The following is a 17,575-nucleotide window of genomic DNA, read 5'->3' as shown; positions in this document are numbered from 1 at the left end:
ACCGGATTATTTCAGAAAACTGACAACACAAACCCAGCTGACTGCAAGGAAAATCCTGCAGGCCCTGGGTTACATGGCATCTTGCATTCTTCTGATTCCACAAGCAAGGCTGCATATGAGGAAACTACAATGGTACCTAAGGAGTCTATGGTCCCAACACAGTCACAGCCTAGAAGCTTTGATCCCCCTCATTCCATTCCTTCAAAAGGAATTTCTGTGGTGGGCACAAGCATGCCAGTCAAACATGGGTCTGCCTTTCAGCAAGCCACATATCAGCCAAACCATTACAACGGACGCCTCAGACCATGGATGGGGAGCGCACATGGAGGGCAGATGCATTCAGGGGCAATGGACACAAAAAGAATTGCGCCTACACATCAAACAAAAGGAAATGCTGGCAGTGATACATTCAATCGAGGCCTTCGAACACTTCCTGCATCAAGGTCACCTGCTAATAAAGACAGACAATACCACAGTTATGTGGTACATAAACAAGCAAGGAGGTACCCATTCCTACCCTCTTTGCAGACTGGCAATGAACCTTTGGGAACTTTCCCTAAAACTCCATATAGAGCTGCAATCCCAGTTCGTACCAGGAAAGGACAATGTACTGGCGGACAGCCTAAGCAGAAACATCATGGATCCACACGAATGGATGTTGCACCCAGACATTTTTCTTCAGATAGCACAATCATGGGGAAGGCCGGACATAGATCTTTTTGCCTCCCACCACAACCATCAACTGAAGAAATTCTGCACAAGGACATACCATCCTCAAGCATGGAAAGTGGACGCCCTCTCCTTCAGCTGGAATGCTCGAACAGTATATGCATTCCCACCTCTACCATTAATGACCAAGGTCTTACTGAAGATCAGGACAGAGCAACCAAAAGTGATTCTGATAGCTCCGGACTGGCCAAGACAACACTGGTACCCACTGTTAGAGCATGTCACGCATGAAACCATGGCCTCTACCACAATGGTCTCTACTTCTGATACAGCACAAGTACAAAACCCTGCACTCCAGCCTAAAAACCTTGCAGCTGACAGCCTGGAAAATACCTTGACTCCTCGCCAGGATAAGCTATCCAAGAGGGTAAAGGATATCATCATGGAAGCTCGGTGGCCTTCCACAAGAAGGGCATATTCAGCAAAATGGAAAAGATTTCGTACCTGGAGCACCGCAAAGGGTCAAGATCCGAAAGTGATGAGCATTCCACATATCCTTGAATACTTTGCTGAAATGCTCCATAATGGCCTTTCTTACTCCTCCATAAAAATTCATGCTTCAGCAATTTCAGCAGAATACAACACTGATCCACCTGTATTTTCTCATCCTCTGCTAAGGCAGTTCCTAAGAGGGATAAAAAACATCAACCCTCCAAGGACACCACCAGTGCCTACATGGGACCTTAACTTCATGTTGGAAAAATTAACACTACCTCCCTTTGAACCAGCAGCATCTTCAGAACTACAATTCCTGTCTTGGAAGACTGCCTTCCTTCTGGCCATAACCTCAGCAAGAAGAGTATCTGAGTTACAGGCCCTCATGGCGGTACAGCCATTTCTCATTTTTCATCAGGACAGTCTCTCCTTGAGAACCAATCCTTCATTCATGCCAAAGGTGGTATCCAGGGTCTCACTGAACCAAGCTATCCACCTGCCTACCTTCTTTCCAAATCCACAAAATAAAGGAGAGAAACATCTGCATACCTTGGACATTCACAGACAGTTGCGCTACTACTTGGACAGAACTAAGACTTACAGAAAAACTGACCCACTCTTTGTAGCATATGCAGCTGGTGTACAAGGAAAAGCAATTTCCAAACAGACAATTTCAAAATGGATAGGAAATTGCATTCGATTCTGTTACTCTTTTCATGGAAAAGCTGTGCCAGCCAACATCAGGCCTCATTCCACCAGAGCAACAGCCACCTCCACAGCCTTCTTAAGAGGGGTGGCTACAAAGGACATTTTAGAAGCTGCTACATGGAGCTCCGTGCATGCATTTTCCAAGCATTACAACTTGCCTTTATATTCCAGATCCAGAGCAGGCTTTGCTACTGCAGTCCTGCAGGGCATGTTAGCTACACCATCTTTTTCCTAGGTCCTACCACCCCCAGCTTGGCAATGGTATTCTACCCATATGTAAGGACTGCAGATGCATCCTTGAAGGACATAGTACAGTTTTGTACCTACCATAAATGTAGATGTCCGATAGGTATGCATCTGCAGTCAGGTTTTCCCTCCCTCCTACCCCTCTGTAGTATTCTTTGGGTACCTTCCCTCATTTTAGCTAGCTGGGGTTATCTTTTATGGTGTATTTGCTTTTTAATTGCTGTGCATGTTTGGAATTTTTTCATCTCTCCAAATTTAGCCTTCCTTAGAGGGCACCTGGCATCTGGGGCAAGAAAAACTGAGGAAGATGGCGTCGGCTGACGTATTTATACCCCAGGCGCTCTGATGTCGGGGAAAAGGGCGACATCAGCCGACGCCGGACCCAGACTTTGGAATCCGGCCGACCGAAGGGCTGCCTGAGGCAGGACAACCCATATGTAAGGACTGCAGATGCATACCTATCGGACCTCTACATTTATGGTAGGTACAAAACTGTACATGTTAAGTTGTCAATCTCGCCTTCATTCTTGCTGGATGGGTATGGATGGGTTCGGAGCCAATCCTCGGCTCCGACTCGGCACTTGCTAAGCTCGAGAGTCACTTTTACCAGCTCGAGGCAGCCCCATATCCCATGATGCAAGGCGGTAATTATCCAGATCTCGTTTGCCGCTTCGCTAATGAGGTCATCTTTTTTACCAGCTCCTGGTAAGTGATTTTATATTGCTATTTGTGAAGAAATTTAGACCGAATTCCCTAAATTTTATTCTTTATAGTTTTTTTAGTGAATCCTATTCACTTAGCTCCATACCCTTTATCCTCATCCCCTTATTCTTAAGTTTCTAGTGTTTTGGGCCTTAGGCCTTACCCTCCCTTACAGTTCCTGTCAGGATTTTCCTTAGGTGTGGGTGTTGTGTCTTACAGCTGTGTCTTACAGTTCTAATTTGTTTATTAGTGTCTTTCTGTCTGATTGTGTGTGTGTATGTGTGTGTGTGTGTGTGTATTTTAGGACTCCGACATGTCCAAAGATACTAGGGTCTCAGGTTTCAAGAAGTGTGACTCGTGCTGTCAGAAGATGTCTCTGACAGACGGTCACACTTCTTGTATTTATTGCCTGGGACCCCTACACCTGCAGGACTCCTGTGCTATCTGTCATTCCTTTAGCCAGAGAGTCCTGCAGGAACGTAGAAATAAATTGATCCTCAGGGGTCTCCTTAAGCCTGAGAGCTCCCCGGCTAAGGTCGGCTCCGGGAAGCCCTCTAAGCCTTCCAGGACCCAGGCTTCGGTGTCCAAGTCTGTGGTCTTGGTTCCGACTCCGCCGGAGTTGACATCAGCTCCATCTGGAGCCGATCCTTCCTTGTTGGAAGCTTCAGCATCTGCGCCGTTCGGCTCCGATACCCTGGCTTCGGCACCTGTGTCTGCTCCGGCTGGAGCCGACACCCCCTAGCGTCGAAGCATGTCTCGGCTCCGGCTGGAGCCGAGATATCTTTGTCTCCACTCGGAGCCGACAAGTCATCGGCTCTGCCTGGAGCCGAGGTTTCTTCGGCTCCGATGGCTCCGTCCAAAAAGAGGTCTAGATCTCCTTCTTTGGAATCTATACACTCGGCTCCAGCCTCCCCCCTGCTTTCGGAGTGGAGCCATCGGAGCCGATCATCGAGGTCTTCCAGGCTATCAGACCATGACTTAGAGAGAGTGGTGAGTAGGCTATTAAAATCACAGGCACTAGCCCAAATGCTCCATAGCCCGTCTCAACAGACGACCGCTATTCTACACCCTCCTGAAATTCCTCCTTCAACTCTCCTACAGAGTTCGGAGCCGGAGATTATTGGTACCGTGACTGTTGCTGCTTCGGAGCCGATACCACACCTTTCGGCTCTCATCCTCGACTCCTATCTCTTCCTTGAGACCTTCCTTGGAGGGATCCGGGCATCGGGCTTCCCTGGTCGGTTCCGAGGGGGCGAGTGGCATCGGACCCTTGTCCGACCCCGTTCTCCCTCTTGGAGCTTCGGCCTTGGTGAGCTCAGCCCCGACATCTGCTTCGGAGCCTTCCCTTTCGGTGGGACCGGGGATCCCTGTTTCTTCGGAGCGGGATCTCTCTGCCCTCCCTGGGAGTGGAGCCTTCGAGGTGATGAGTGTGCTAGCCCCTGAGCTCAGTCAGCAGTCGGTTCCTTTAGCTCCTCCCTCTACGGTGCCTGTAGATACCTCTTCCCGCTCTCTTGCTCCCGGACCCAGAGATCCATCGCCCCAGGTCTCCCCATTGGGAAGAACTTCCTCTTCTGAGGTTTCTCCTGATCCTTCAGGTGAACCCTCGCATAAGAGGACCTGCAAGAAGAAGCACTTAGACTCCCCTGAGTCTACAACATCAGATACCGATTTGGATGAGTCAGAGGGGTCCCCAAGATCCCCCTCTGAGGATGTCTCCTTTTCAGACATCCTTGAGCTCCTGAAACAGAGGGGGAACTGGCCCTCCATTAACACCTCCGAGGATGAATCGGTATACCTGGAGGCTTTTGGATCTCGACCCTCCACCTCCTGGGTGTCTCCACCTTTCGACCCTCTCATGGAGGTCATAGCTCGAAAGGCATGGGCATCTCCTGATTCGGTGGAACCAGTCCCCAGGAGACCTTCAAAATTTATTACGGCCCCCGCTGAAAAGCAGTTTCTTACTAAAGGTGTCCCGGTTGATGCCATGGTGGTGGCGGCTGCCACCAAAAAGGAACTTGCAGATCCTTCCGTTACAGTCCATCCTCCTAACAAGGAGTCTAGGACCATGGACAGGTATGGTAAGCGGATGTTTTCCTCAGCGACCTTTGCTATGCGTTCGCTGAATTATTTATGTCACTTCACCAGACTTCAAAGGGACATCCTTAAAGAATTAGGTGAAGTAGTACAGGATCCTTCAGCAGCAGGGGCTCAGGAAAAGATTGCCTCTCAGCTGGGAATCCTTAATTCCATAACCAACTCCTCCATGCGGCTCATTTCTTATGCAGCCGATGGGGCGAGTGGAGCTGCAGGCACAGGAGTGGCTCTCAGACGTCAGTCCTGGATGCGGCTCTGTAATTTTGCAGACCCCTTTAAGGCGTCCTTCACAAACTCTCCCTTTGATGGGTCAACATTGTTTGGCCCTCAGGTGAAGGACACTTTGACCAGGTGCGAGCAAGACGGCAAGACTCTCTGCCATAGGAGTCCGTTTCTCCACCCCTTCTAGGCCTTATCCCAAAGGTCAGAAGGGAGGGAAGATGTGGTTCCGAAAATCTCAGGGAGTCATGCCGGACGCACGTGGTCAGTTTACCCCCAGAGGCAGAGGGGTAATAACAATAGACGCCGCCCTAGGGGCAGAGGGGGTCCGCAGAACCAGGGCAGTAGAGAGCCTCTCTGACAAGCCCTTCCAGCATCCCTGAGGTGTTGCCCGACTGTCCACCCTTGGAGGCAGTCGGGGGGAGATTGTCGCTGTACCCAGAAGTGTGGTTTTCCCTCTCTCAAGACAGATGGGTACAGTCGATCATATCCGAGGGTTACAAGATTCCTTTCGAGGAAAGCCCCTTCCCTCGGAAAAGTTCCCTTCCAGACGTTCCACCCGGTCTAAGGGAAATTGCAAAACTAGAGGTTTCAAAGCTTCTAGAAAAAAGGGCCATCCAGCCAGTTCCAACAGACCATTTAGAGTCCAGAATCTACTCAGGGTTCTTTTTGGTTCCCAAAAAGACGGGAGACTGGAGACCAATATTAGACCTCAGCAGGCTCAACAAGTCTGTCAAAAAAGTTTTCGGATGGTCACACTTCAATCGATTTTGCCTTTTCTGGGCAAAGACAACTGGATGTGCCCCATAGACCTTCAGGATGCGTACTATCACATAAAAATCCACAGACGCTCCAGAAGGTTTCTCCGCTTTCGGCTGGGGACCAGTCATTTTCAATTCAGAGCCCTGCCCTTTGGTCTCACTACAGCCCCCAGAGTGTTCACCAAATGCATGGCAGTGGTCACGGCTCACCTGAGACGTCAAGGATTCCAGGTGTTTCCGTATCTCGACGACTGGCTCCTCTCAGCCACCACCAGGCATCAACTTCTCCAAGCCAGAGATTACACCCTACGCCTCTGCAGTCAGCTGGGAATTTCGGTCAACTTCAAAAAGTCCTCCTTATCACCCTGCCAATCTATTACCTTTATAGGCACAAATCTAGACACTACTCGGATGTCAGCAAACCTAACAAGTCAGAGAATCCTAGATATCCAAAACCACATTCGGATCATCCTTGCCAGCAAAAGGGTACAAGCCAGGTTGGTCCTGAAAGTGTTGGGCCTCATGGCGGCTGCCATCACACTTCTTCCTCTGGCCCGTTTTTACATGTGTCTCCTACAATGGATGTTGTTCACACAATGGTCCTTCCAGCAGCTTCCCATACGTCACAAGATCCTGGTGACACAAACCTGCAAGAACCATCTATCCTGGTGGATTTCCTCTCCTCTAGTCCATCAGGGCAGACCATTTGTTCCCCTGGCCCCGGTAGCCACGGTCACTTCGGATGCCTCCCTGATCGGGGGGGGGGGGCATTATCAGGGCAGGATGGTTCATAGCACGTGGCAACTGTTCGAATACCACCTGCACATAAATGTCCTAGAGATGAGAGCAGTGCTTTTGACGTTGCAAGCCCTCAACGACTTTCTTCCCTTAGGAACTATTGCAGTTCACACGGACAACATGTCCGTGGTGTGGTACATCAACAAGCAGGGCGGAACCAAGTCCTATCCCTTGTGTCGAGAGGCTCTCAGACTTTGGCAATGGGCGATCTCCTCTCATCGGTTTCTGGTAGCAACGCATATCCCTGGGAAAACCAACATAATAGCGGACAGATTGAGCAGAGCTGTACTCGTGCCTCACGAGTGGTCTCTCAAGCAATCCATAGTGGAGGAGATTTTTCAGAAGTGGGGCCGTCCATGCTGCGATCTTTTTGCTACACCTCAAAACAGCAAATACCCAGACTTCTCTCTCTTCCCACTTCCGGGCCATCCCCCCAGAGACGCTCTTACCCAAGATTGGCCCCGGGGACTCCTTTATGCTTTTCCTCCTTTTCCATTGATACCACAAGTACTCCAGAAAGCTACCATCTTGAGAGCCAAAATGATTCTCATTGCCACTTACTGGCCTCGACAAATTTGGTTCCCGTTCCTTCATCGCCATCTCTTGGTGCAGCCTTGGCATCTGGACCCAGCTCCAGATCTTCTGACCCACCAGTCGGGTCAACTGCACCGGTCCGGTCCGTTCCTTCCCTCAACCTCACAGCTTGGTTGCTCCACTTCCTTCCTTAGCCAGGCTTCCTATGATCTCTAACCCCGTTAGAGGTATCATAGTAGCTTCTCTTAAGTCCTCTACCAGGAGGATTTACTCTAGCAAGTGGAAACGCTTCTCCTTTTGGGCAAAATCTAAGAACATAGACCCCTTTACTGCCCCTATTCAGTCAGTCTTGGATTTTCTAGCGGAAATTTTTCACTCAGGTTCTTCGTCTTCCACAATCAAAGTTCAGTTGGCAGCAATCTCAAATTTCCATGTCGGATTTGCAGACCACAACATTATGTCCCACAGACTTTGTAAAGCCTTCCTCAAGGGAGTGTTCCTTCTTAAACCCCCTGTCAAGGATCCTCCACCACAGTGGGACCTAAATTTAGTGCTGACAGCCTTGATACTTCCCCCTTTCGAACCGGCTGCTTCTTGTTCATTAAAGTTTCTTTCTTGGAAGACACTTTTTCTAGTCGCTATGATCTCGGCTAGAAGAGTGTCTGAACTTCATGCCCTCTCTGTTCGTCCCCCTTATTTGGTCTTCCACAAGGAGAGTATCCTTGAGAACCAATCCATCCTTTTTGCCCAAGGTTGCTTCTAAGACCAATTTAAACCAATCCATTGATCTTCCTGTATTTTTTCCAAATTATTCTAACAGGGCGGAACAAAAATTACATTACCTAGATGTTCATCGCCAACTCGGATATTACTTGGACAGAACGAAGCAATTTAGGAAGTCTGATCAGCTCTTCCTTTCTTATGCTGAAAATAAAAAAGGTCTCCCGGTTTCTAAAGTGACCTTATCTAGATGGCTATCTTCCACCATTTCTGACATTTACCAGCTTAGGGGCAAACAACTGAGCTCAAAACCTAAAGCACATTCCACAAGAGGTCTAGCCACTTCTACAGCCTTTCAGGCTAGGCTACCCTTAAACACTATTTGTGCAGCAGCCACTTGGGCCACTCCTCATACCTTCGTTTCTCATTACAAATTGGATTTGGCCTCCAGGGACAGGGCAAGCTTTGGTTCCACAGTTCTCAAGAGTCTGTTCCATTGAGCCACCCAGGATAGAGGTGCTAGGGACGCGGTCCCATCCAGCAAGAATGAAGGCGAGATTGACAACTTAACATTTAGAAATTATGTACCTACCATAATGTTCCATGTTAGTTGTCTTCTCTCACCTTCTTTCTTGCGTCCCTCCATCCTGTCCCCCTAGCCTGGACAGACCTTGATCTCCCTATTCTCTGGAAGATTCTTCCTTGGGCACCAGTTAGTTCTTGGCCTTGATTACCTGGTTTCCCTTTACAGCCTTTTTAGGTTAGTTGTTTCTCTTTCCTTGGTGGAAAGTTTTATAGGCAGTTTTTCCTCTAGATACCAAACGAGATCTGGGTAATTACCGCCTTGCATCATGGGATATGGGGCTGCTTGAGCTGGTAAAAGTGACTCTCGAGCTTAGCTAGTGCCGAGTCGGAGCCGAGGATCGGCTCCGAACCCATCCATACCCATCCAGCAAGAAAGAAGGCGAGAGAAGACAACTAGCATGGAACGTTATGGTAGGTACATAACTTCTAATTTCTGCAGGAGGATAGGAAACCCAATAACAGGAAATCATATTTTTCCAAATGGAAGACATTTCTGTTTGCCTTTCTCATAACAGGATCACTTTTCAGTGGGGATCCCTCTTGATATGTCTTTGTATGAATTGCTCGAGGCTGGGTTCTTTAGGTAAAGCTCACGTCTCAGCTATTTCTACTTGTCTGCTCTTGACTCCTCTAGCCTTTAGATTTGAGGTCAAACAATTTCTTAAAGGCATCCTTCATATCACACCTCCCAGGAAGCCTATTCTGCCTTCCTGGGGTTACACTTTTGTTCCTGAAAAACTGACTCTGCCTCATTTTAAGCCTGCTGTTTCAGCTTCCTTGATGCATTGAACTTGGAAGACCTTACTTCATCTAAGAGAGTATCTGAGCTTCAGACTCTTATTGCTGTTCCTCCTATTTCAGTTTTTCACAGGGACAGGGTGTTTCTTTGTAATAATCCTCCTTTTATGCCCAATGTGGTCAATGAGTTGTCTGTTAATCAGTCTTATTGTCCCCCCCACGCTTTTTTCCTTCTCTGCAAGTAAAAAGGTTCTTCACACCTTGGATTTGCATAGACTAAGACTAAGGCCATTTGCAAATCTGAGCAACTTTTTCCTTTCATCCCAGGTCTTTGGGTGTAGCAGTTTCTAAACAAACCATATTTTTCCTGGATTTCTAATGCCATTTCTTTTTGTTACACCTTTTGTGGTAAATGTCTTTGTTCTGTAAAGGCTAATTCTACCAGAGCTATTGCTGCTTCTGGTGCCTTTTTCAAAGAACTGGATACCAATTCCATCCTTGAGGCTGCATCAATGAAGAGAGGGACATCTGCTGTTAATGGTAAGGTTTTACACAACTATACTTTCAGCTTGAATGTTAGTCAGTCTAGCGAATACACAGCTAATTTTATTTTTTTTTAAATGTCATGCCTATCTTTTTCTTTCAGGCTACCATACAAGACCTATTTTGGTGGTGTGTCGGCATTAACTCCAGAACAGTACATGAAGATGAATGGTTTCCCAAACAATTACTGGGGCTGGGGAGGAGAGGACGATGACATTGCTGTCCGGTACTGGTCTGCTTTGGTCACTAATTTTATTTAATATATATTTTGTCTGCTAAGCCTTCCAGTGATGAAGTAACTGTTGTAAAACTTTTTCCTCTTGTTTTGAGGATGGGAAAATGCAGTGATTTATTTTTACAGAGGTAGGTTGCTTTCTCCTTCAGGAAAATGGGGTTTGCTGCTACTTGAAGAGTAAAGGGCTCCAAGTGCAAACATTTCACCTCAGGACCTCATCAGGCTGGTGCAAGATTTTATGGACTTCATGAAGTGAATATCTTCTGACAAAAGAAAAAGGGACATCCTCCACAGGGAGATTCAGTTTCCTCGGAGTCAGAGGATGAAGAGGAAAGTACAATTATGTAAGTAACTTATCGTAACAGTAGACATTCAAATGATCACTGTTGTAGTTGCCTGAGTTTTATGGGGGTTATATCCTGCTAAGGATGTAAAAGCCTGCCAGCTTCCAAAGCTTTAGGGCACCTTCCAAGTGCCCAAACCATTGGACAACTTGAGCTGAGCTGACGAAAAGACAGGATGTTCTTCGTCTCACATTGCTGCAGTCATAACCTGTGGGTAGTCCCCTGTCCTTGGTCGGCCCGAATACCAAAGAGTTAGGCTGGCGTCGGTCATGGGCGCCCGGAGCTGACGTCAGTACGCAGTAGTACTTAAGTGCATGACCGACGCCATATCCTCAGTCTTTCTTGCCGCGTGGTCCGAAGCAGAAGCAGCGTTTGCAAGTGCCGTTCGGCGTTCTGAAATTTTCAGTTTTCGAGTTTCAGACCGAAGACCAGTTGGGCTAAGTACCCCGTTGGGGAAAATTTTTGTCTTTTCTTGCCTCAGTTAATCCGGATGTCAGAAAAAGTTAATAATTGTATTTCTTGTGGGAAACAGATACCTCATAGGGACTATCATTCTCTCTCTATTCCTTGCTTAGGGCCGAACACGACGTAGTCGGGTGTCGCTTTTGCGCTAGATTTAATAAGCGCACAATTAAACGCAGATTAGACTGTGCTAGGCTTGTTTTCGGTAAGCGGTGTAACTACAACATGCCGTCGGATCCTCCGACACCCGCTACCGCTAAAAAGCGAAAAGATAAATCCTTAAGGTCTAAACCGGAGGAGTCGTCCGTTGCGGACACCGGTTCTATGGAATCTACGGTTGAATCTGTGGATCCAGCCGAAGTCTCGGCTGAATCCCAGGGCGGAACCTTTACTTTTGCAGGAGTTGGCCTCTCAGGAGTTAGGTCAGGCCGAGGGTGCTTCTCAAGTTACTGTGGTTCCTCCCTTACAAAAGGTTATTAGGCCTTCTACTTCAGTCACTAAAGGCCCTGCTAAGGCTAGACCTGGTATTTCTAGTACGGGCCACAGCCCTGGATCTTCGGGCTCTGTTCCCAAAAAGCATATGTTGAAAATGGCAGAGGATTTGATTACCTTGATCAGGGGTTCTATGCCCCCTCCAGAGAAGAGGCCTAGGGGTGGAGACAGATTTAGAGGGAATGGAACATTCCTCTGATTACTCTGAGTCCTCCGCTAAGGATATTCAGGATTTTCCTCCCTATTCTGATTCGGATGCAGAGGATTCCTGTCCTTCTGCTTCACCTCCAGAGGATTTTTCCTTTTCTGAAACCTTGCATTCCATGAGGGAGCATTTCAAGTGGGAAGGTCAGGATTTTTCAGATTCTCGTAAGAGGCTTAGGGAATTTTTGTTTTTGCCACAACATAGACCTTTGGCTATTCCCCCTGTTTTAGATGTTGTTCAGGATGTTTTTTCTGAAGCTTCCCTTCATCCTGATTCTTTACCCCCTGCCCCTGTCAAGCCAGACAGGTATTACAGAGTTCCAGAGGCACATAAATATTTGTATAAGAGCCCTAGAGCTGACCCAGAAACTATTATTCAAGGGCCTAAGGGTGTCAGGGCTTCTGTGGTTAAGAATCCAGTTCCTTTGGATAAAGATTCTAGAGTGTTGGATAGGTGGGGTAAAAGTGTACACCTCTTCTACGTTGGCTATGAGGGCTTTAAATTGCCAATTCCACATGCTGAAGTATCAGAACTTTCTGTTAGGTCAATTAAAATCTAAAGTAGATGCTTTATCTGAGGGTATAGAGTGTAAGGAATTGCAGGATTTGGTTCATGCTTCAGATCAAGTTGGTAAACATGCCTTGCAGTGTGGCTTCGATGCCCTTCAGGCTTCTTCCAGGGTAGCTGCTACTGGTTCAGTTATTCGTAGACATGCCTGGCTTAAGGATCAAAATTTGTCAGAGCATGTTAAGGCTCGGATTTTGGATGCTCCCCTTCAATCTGAAGTTCTTTTTGGTTCCCCTGTGGAGTCAGTTTTGAAAAAGATGGAAGACAAAGCTAAGTCTATGTAGACAGTTAAGGAATTTTTGCAAGTGCAGCCCCCTAAGTTTAGCAGGAATTGGCCTGCAAGAGGATGGTCTTACCCTTCTTCAGATTTTCAGTCTAAGGGCAGGTCTAGGCGTGGTAGGGGCAGGGCTCACGCTCAGGGTTCTTTCAGACCTAGGACTTGGAGTTCTCCTGCACAATCTTCTGGTGAGGGCAGGGGTCAGCCTTTTCGTAAACAGACCCAATGACCTGTATCTCCAGCTGCCGGATCCTTCCTTTCTGGCAGCTCCTCTAGGAGGAAAGTTGGCACTTTTCAAACAAAATTGGCATTTGGTCACCCAGGACAAATGGGTGTTGGACATAATAATTCAAGGCTACAAGTTTTATTTTCACACTTTTCCCCCTTTCAAAGGCATGCCAGATGTACCTCCTCAGCAAAGGCTGGAGGCTCAAGAACAAATTTCTTTGCTTTTACAGATGGGGGCTATCCAGGTGGTACCTCCGTCAGAAGAAGGCCTAGGGTTTTATTCTCGTCTTTTCCTAGTGCCAAAGAAAGGAAACACTTGGAGGCCAATTCTGGATTTGTCCATTCTCAATACGTACCTAGACATTCCAAAGTTCAAGATGTTAACATTACAGCAACTTCTGCCTCTGCTAGGCAAAGATCACTGGATGGTAACTCTGGATCTCAAAGAGGCCTATCTTCACATTCCTATCAGGCCCAGCTGCAGGAGATTCCTGCGTTTTCGGGCTGGCACTTCTCATTATCAGTTCTCTGCATTGCCCTTTGGTTTATCTACTGCCCAGGGTGTTCACAAAGGTTCTGGCTCCTGTAATAGCTTTCTTAAGACTGAGGGGAATACAAATTTATCTTTATCTGGACGATTGCCTGATTCTTGCTCAGGACAAAGACAAGTTACTTCAACAGCTACAGTATGTAATGGCAGTTTTAAGGTGCCTAGGGTATTCTGTGAACGAAACAAAGTCCAGTCTAGTACCCTCTCAGGACATGTGCTTTCTGGGTGTGAGACTGAATACAGCCTCTCAGATGGCCTTTCTGACCCCGGACAAACAAAGAACTCTTCATCTATACTTCCAGCAATTATCAGTACTGTCCAGGCTGACTGCAAGGACAGTCCTTCAAGCCTTGGGGTTCATGGCATCTTGCATTCTGGTACTTCCCAATGCCAAACTGCATATGCGGAAGCTACAATGGTATCTCAAAAGTGTATGGACTCAACACTGCCACGATTTGGACACTGTCATTCCGATAATACCTTGCATCCAGAAGGAATTCTTGTGGTGGGCACAGGAATGTCACCTAAACAAGGGACTCTCTGTGACCCGACCAGAGGCGAGTCAGATCTTAACGACGGATGCCTCAGACCTGGCTTGGGGAGCACACTTCAATGGGAAATGGATTTCAAGACACGTGGCCTCCCAAACTACAGCATTTGCATATCAACATGAAGGAGATGTTAGCAGTCCAGTTTGCCCTGATGGCTTTCAAGGGCCTACTTCAACCAGGACAGGTGTTGATACAAACAGACAACACTACAGTCATGTGGTACATCAACAAGCAGGGGGGACCCATTCTTACCCTCTTTGCAGACAAGCTATGATATTGTGGGGGACTGCTCTGGGTTTGCACATCACTCTTCAAGCACGGTTTCTGCCAGGAGCACAGAACTCCCTAGCAGATGTATTGAGCAGACAAATTGTGGATCCCCACGAGTGGAAATTGGATCCTCAGGTTTTTCATCAGTTGACAGTGGCTTGGGGAACTCCAGACATAGATCTGTTCGCTTCTCCTCTAAATTTCCAACTACCAAAATTTTGCACAAAAATGTTTCACCCAAAAGCTTGGAAAGTGGATGCTCTATCTTTCAGTTGGAATAACCTTCACGTCTATGCTTTTCCTCCTCTACCTCTCATTACCAAGGTTCTCTTGAAGGTCAGGAGGGACAGGCCTTGCATGATTTTAATAGCACCAGATTGGCCACGACAGCACTGGTATCCTCTGCTGAGGAGTTTAATTCAGGAGCCTCCTTGGCCTTTGCCACAGCTTCCTCACTTGTTGTCCCAGTCAAGCAGTCATTTGCTCAATGTCAGGGTGCAGTCCCTGCATCTAACGGCCTGGCGTATTCTGTTTTAGAGCCTGTGGGTTCTCAGCTTCCTCAGCAGGTTTTAGATGTCATCTTGGAAGCTAGGCGGCCAAGCACTAGAAAAGTTTATGCTGATAAATGGAAGAGTTTTTTCTTTGGAGCACAACAAAGGGCTTTGATGTCTCGGTACCTAATTTGAGTTTTACACTACAGTACCTTACTGAGTTACTAGACAAGGGTTTGTCATTTTCTTCTGTGAAAGTTCATGCTGCAGCCATTTCTGCTCACTATGATTGTGACCCTCCTTTATTTTCTCACCCTTTGTTTAAGCAATTTCTTAGAGGGGCAAAAAATATAAGACCCCCACGTAGAGCTCCTACTCCTTCCTGGGATCCCAATTTTGTGTTGGAGAAGCTTACTTTGCCTCCTTTTGAACCTGCAGCTACGTCTGACTTAACGTTTTTATCCTGGAAGACTGCCTTTTTGTTGGCCATTACTTCTGCTAGAAGGGTATCTGAATTGCAGGCTCTCATGGCAGTTGAACCTTTTCTGATATTCCATAAGGATAGAGTTTCTTTGCGTACTAACCCTACTTTCATGCCAAAAGTGATTTCTAATGTGGCCTTGAACCAGTCTATCCATTTGCCCACCTTTTATGCTGATCCCCAAAATAAAGGGGAAAAAATCTTGCACTCTTTGGATATACACAGGCAGTTACGTTATTATTTGAGCAGAACTAAGGAGTTCAGACAGACAACAGTTATTTGTTTCTTTTGCTTTGGGTACACAAGGGAAAGCTGTTTCTAAGCAGACTATTTCAAAGTGGATTGGTAATTGTATTGCTTTTTGTTATTCTCATCATGGGAAGGATGTTCCTGCTGGGATTAGACCTCATTCCACTAGGGCTACTGCCACTTCTACTGCTTTTTTGAGGGGTGTAGCTACTAAGGATATTTTGGAAGCAGCTACTTGGAGTTCAGTTCATACTTTTACTAAACATTACCATCTCCCTCTTTTCTCTAAGTCCAGGGCTGGGTTTGCCACCGCAATCTTACAGGGCATGTTAGCAGCCCCCAATGCTTTTTAGTTTGCCAGCCTCCCTTTTCCTTTGCTTTGGGATTCTACCCACAGGTTATGACTGCAGCAATGTGAGACGAAGAACATAGTACAGTTTTGTACCTACCATAAATGTAGATGTTCGAGGATCCACATTGCTGCAGTCCTATTTTCCCTCCCTCCTTCCCCTCTTGGGTTTGGGGGTGTGGTTATTGTTTGTTGTTATTGTTATTTGGGGATAATTATTATTTTCTCCCTTTGTGGCTCTGGCCTTTTCCTTTTGAGGCCTTCTGACATCTGGGGCAAGAAAGACTGAGGATATGGCGTCGGTCATGCGCTTAAGTACTACTGCGTACTGACGTCAGCTCCGGGCGCCCATGACCGACGCTAGCATAACTCTTTGGTATTCGGGCCGACTGAGGACAGCGGACTACCCACAGGTTATGACTGCAGCAATGTGGATCCTCGAACATCTACATTTATGGTAGGTACAAAACTGTATATCTGAAGTAGGAGATTCATTTGTCTGCAACCTGTGGGGTTATGGATCCGATATCGGATCCGAACCGGCATGGTTTACCAGCTATGGATCCAGCTCCTCCCCTCACCCATAATGCCCTGCTCTACCCTCATGACCCCAGATCTCGTTTGCCACGCATGGTGACCAGATTGTGTTTTCTAAGCTCTCCAGCTAAGTGAAATTTTTAGTCTTAAAGTGCTTGTTTTTGAAAGTTTTGTGTGGAAGTGTAGGTTTCCCTTTTATATTATACTTTTAGTGTCTTAAATTTTAATTTTACTTATCCCTCCCCTCGCTGGTAGCGTAGTGTGTGTTTGGGCCTGTTGAGTGGTTTTGTTACTTTACTTTAACTAGTTTTAGTAACCTTGTTTTTTTGCCTTTGGGATGTCTGAGCAGCCCAAAGCTGTATTTTCCAAGTGCTCCGAGTGTGGCCATAAGCTTTCCCCAGCTGATGGCCACACTCGGTGTGTTAGATGCCTGGGGGTTGAGCACCTCACATCTGGATGTTCCATTTGTGCAGGGTTCAACCCCAGGGCATTAAAGGAGCGGAGGTCCAAGCTTGTCTTAGCGGGTCTTTTGCCACCGGACTCGGCTCCGGCCTCCGCTCCTTCGGGGGTAACCGTTTCTACGGTTATCTCCTCTCCGGCTCCCCCTCCTCCTCCTGGGACTCAACCTCCCTGTAGTGGCTCGGAGGAGAGGGAAGCTAGGAAGAAGGACCGGAGGGAGAAGCACCATAAGCGGCGGGCCGAGACCTCTGTTTCGGCCCCGCCAGCCAAGCGGGCTTCTCCTCCGGCCTCCTTGTCTGCTGGCTCTCCCCCTCCTCGGCTCCGGTCTCCAGTGTGTTTTTCACCGGGACCTGAGGAGGAGGAGACCCGATCTCCGTCAAGGCTATCGAGGAGGCACTCAAGGCCTACCTCGGTAGCCTCGTCGAGATCAACTTACAGCCTGTCAGACGCTGATCTGGACCTGATGATGAGAAGGTTCATCCAGGCCCAGATGCAGATGGGAGTGCTCTTGCCTCCCCCCCCCCCCCTCTGGAGGGGAGCTCGACCCCTTTTTTCAAACCAATTGCTCCTTCTCCGACCCGCTACCCGGGTTCGGAGCAGTTGGAGCCGAGCAGCTTCGGAGCCGGGGGTGGGTCGGCGCCGATAGTACTTGGTACTTCGGATCCGACCCTGCCCTCGAGTGCCGGATCCGACCTCGGAGCCTGGATCCGAGCCGGATCCAGGGGATCAGTGCTCCTTCGGCGCTGTCTGTGTCGGAGCGCACTGTCCTTCGGATCCGCGCCGCGCCGGCTCCGATCCACTCGGATCCGAGGGGAGCCGATTGTCGGATCCTTTGGTCGAGGTCGGCTCCCTTCGGCTTTTGATGTAGTAGAGGGCCCTGTTGAGGGTCTCCGGACCCCGCACTTCGCTCCGTCCCCGCTCCCTCTGCACTGGGTCAGGCTTCCACCATCCGGCCCTTGGGACAGCCCGCTCCTGTGCCCCAAGCTGTTCCCTGGAACAGGTTACTGTTTGAGGAG

The 17,575-nt window shown here is 48.0% G+C and overlaps 1 protein-coding gene across 1 annotated transcript in view; it reads left to right on the top strand.

Annotated features, from left to right (window-relative positions):
- The first annotated feature begins 9,892 nt into the window (after positions 1–9,892).
- The window catches only part of LOC122809192 (beta-1,4-galactosyltransferase 3-like), a 974,722-nt gene continuing 967,039 nt past the window's right edge, over positions 9,893–17,575 (top strand). The window contains exon 1 of the mRNA XM_044080500.1: positions 9,893–10,038. Within this exon, the coding sequence (XP_043936435.1) occupies positions 9,971–10,038 (68 nt within the window). The 5' untranslated portion in view covers positions 9,893–9,970. The remainder of the gene's footprint in view (positions 10,039–17,575) is intronic.

The sequence above is a fragment of the Protopterus annectens genome, chromosome 8.part0 (genome assembly GCF_019279795.1).
Source record: "Protopterus annectens isolate FY-2018-M chromosome 8.part0, PAN1.0, whole genome shotgun sequence".
Lineage (NCBI taxonomy): Eukaryota > Metazoa > Chordata > Ceratodontiformes > Protopteridae > Protopterus > Protopterus annectens.
This window is presented reverse-complemented; position numbering and strand designations above follow the sequence as displayed.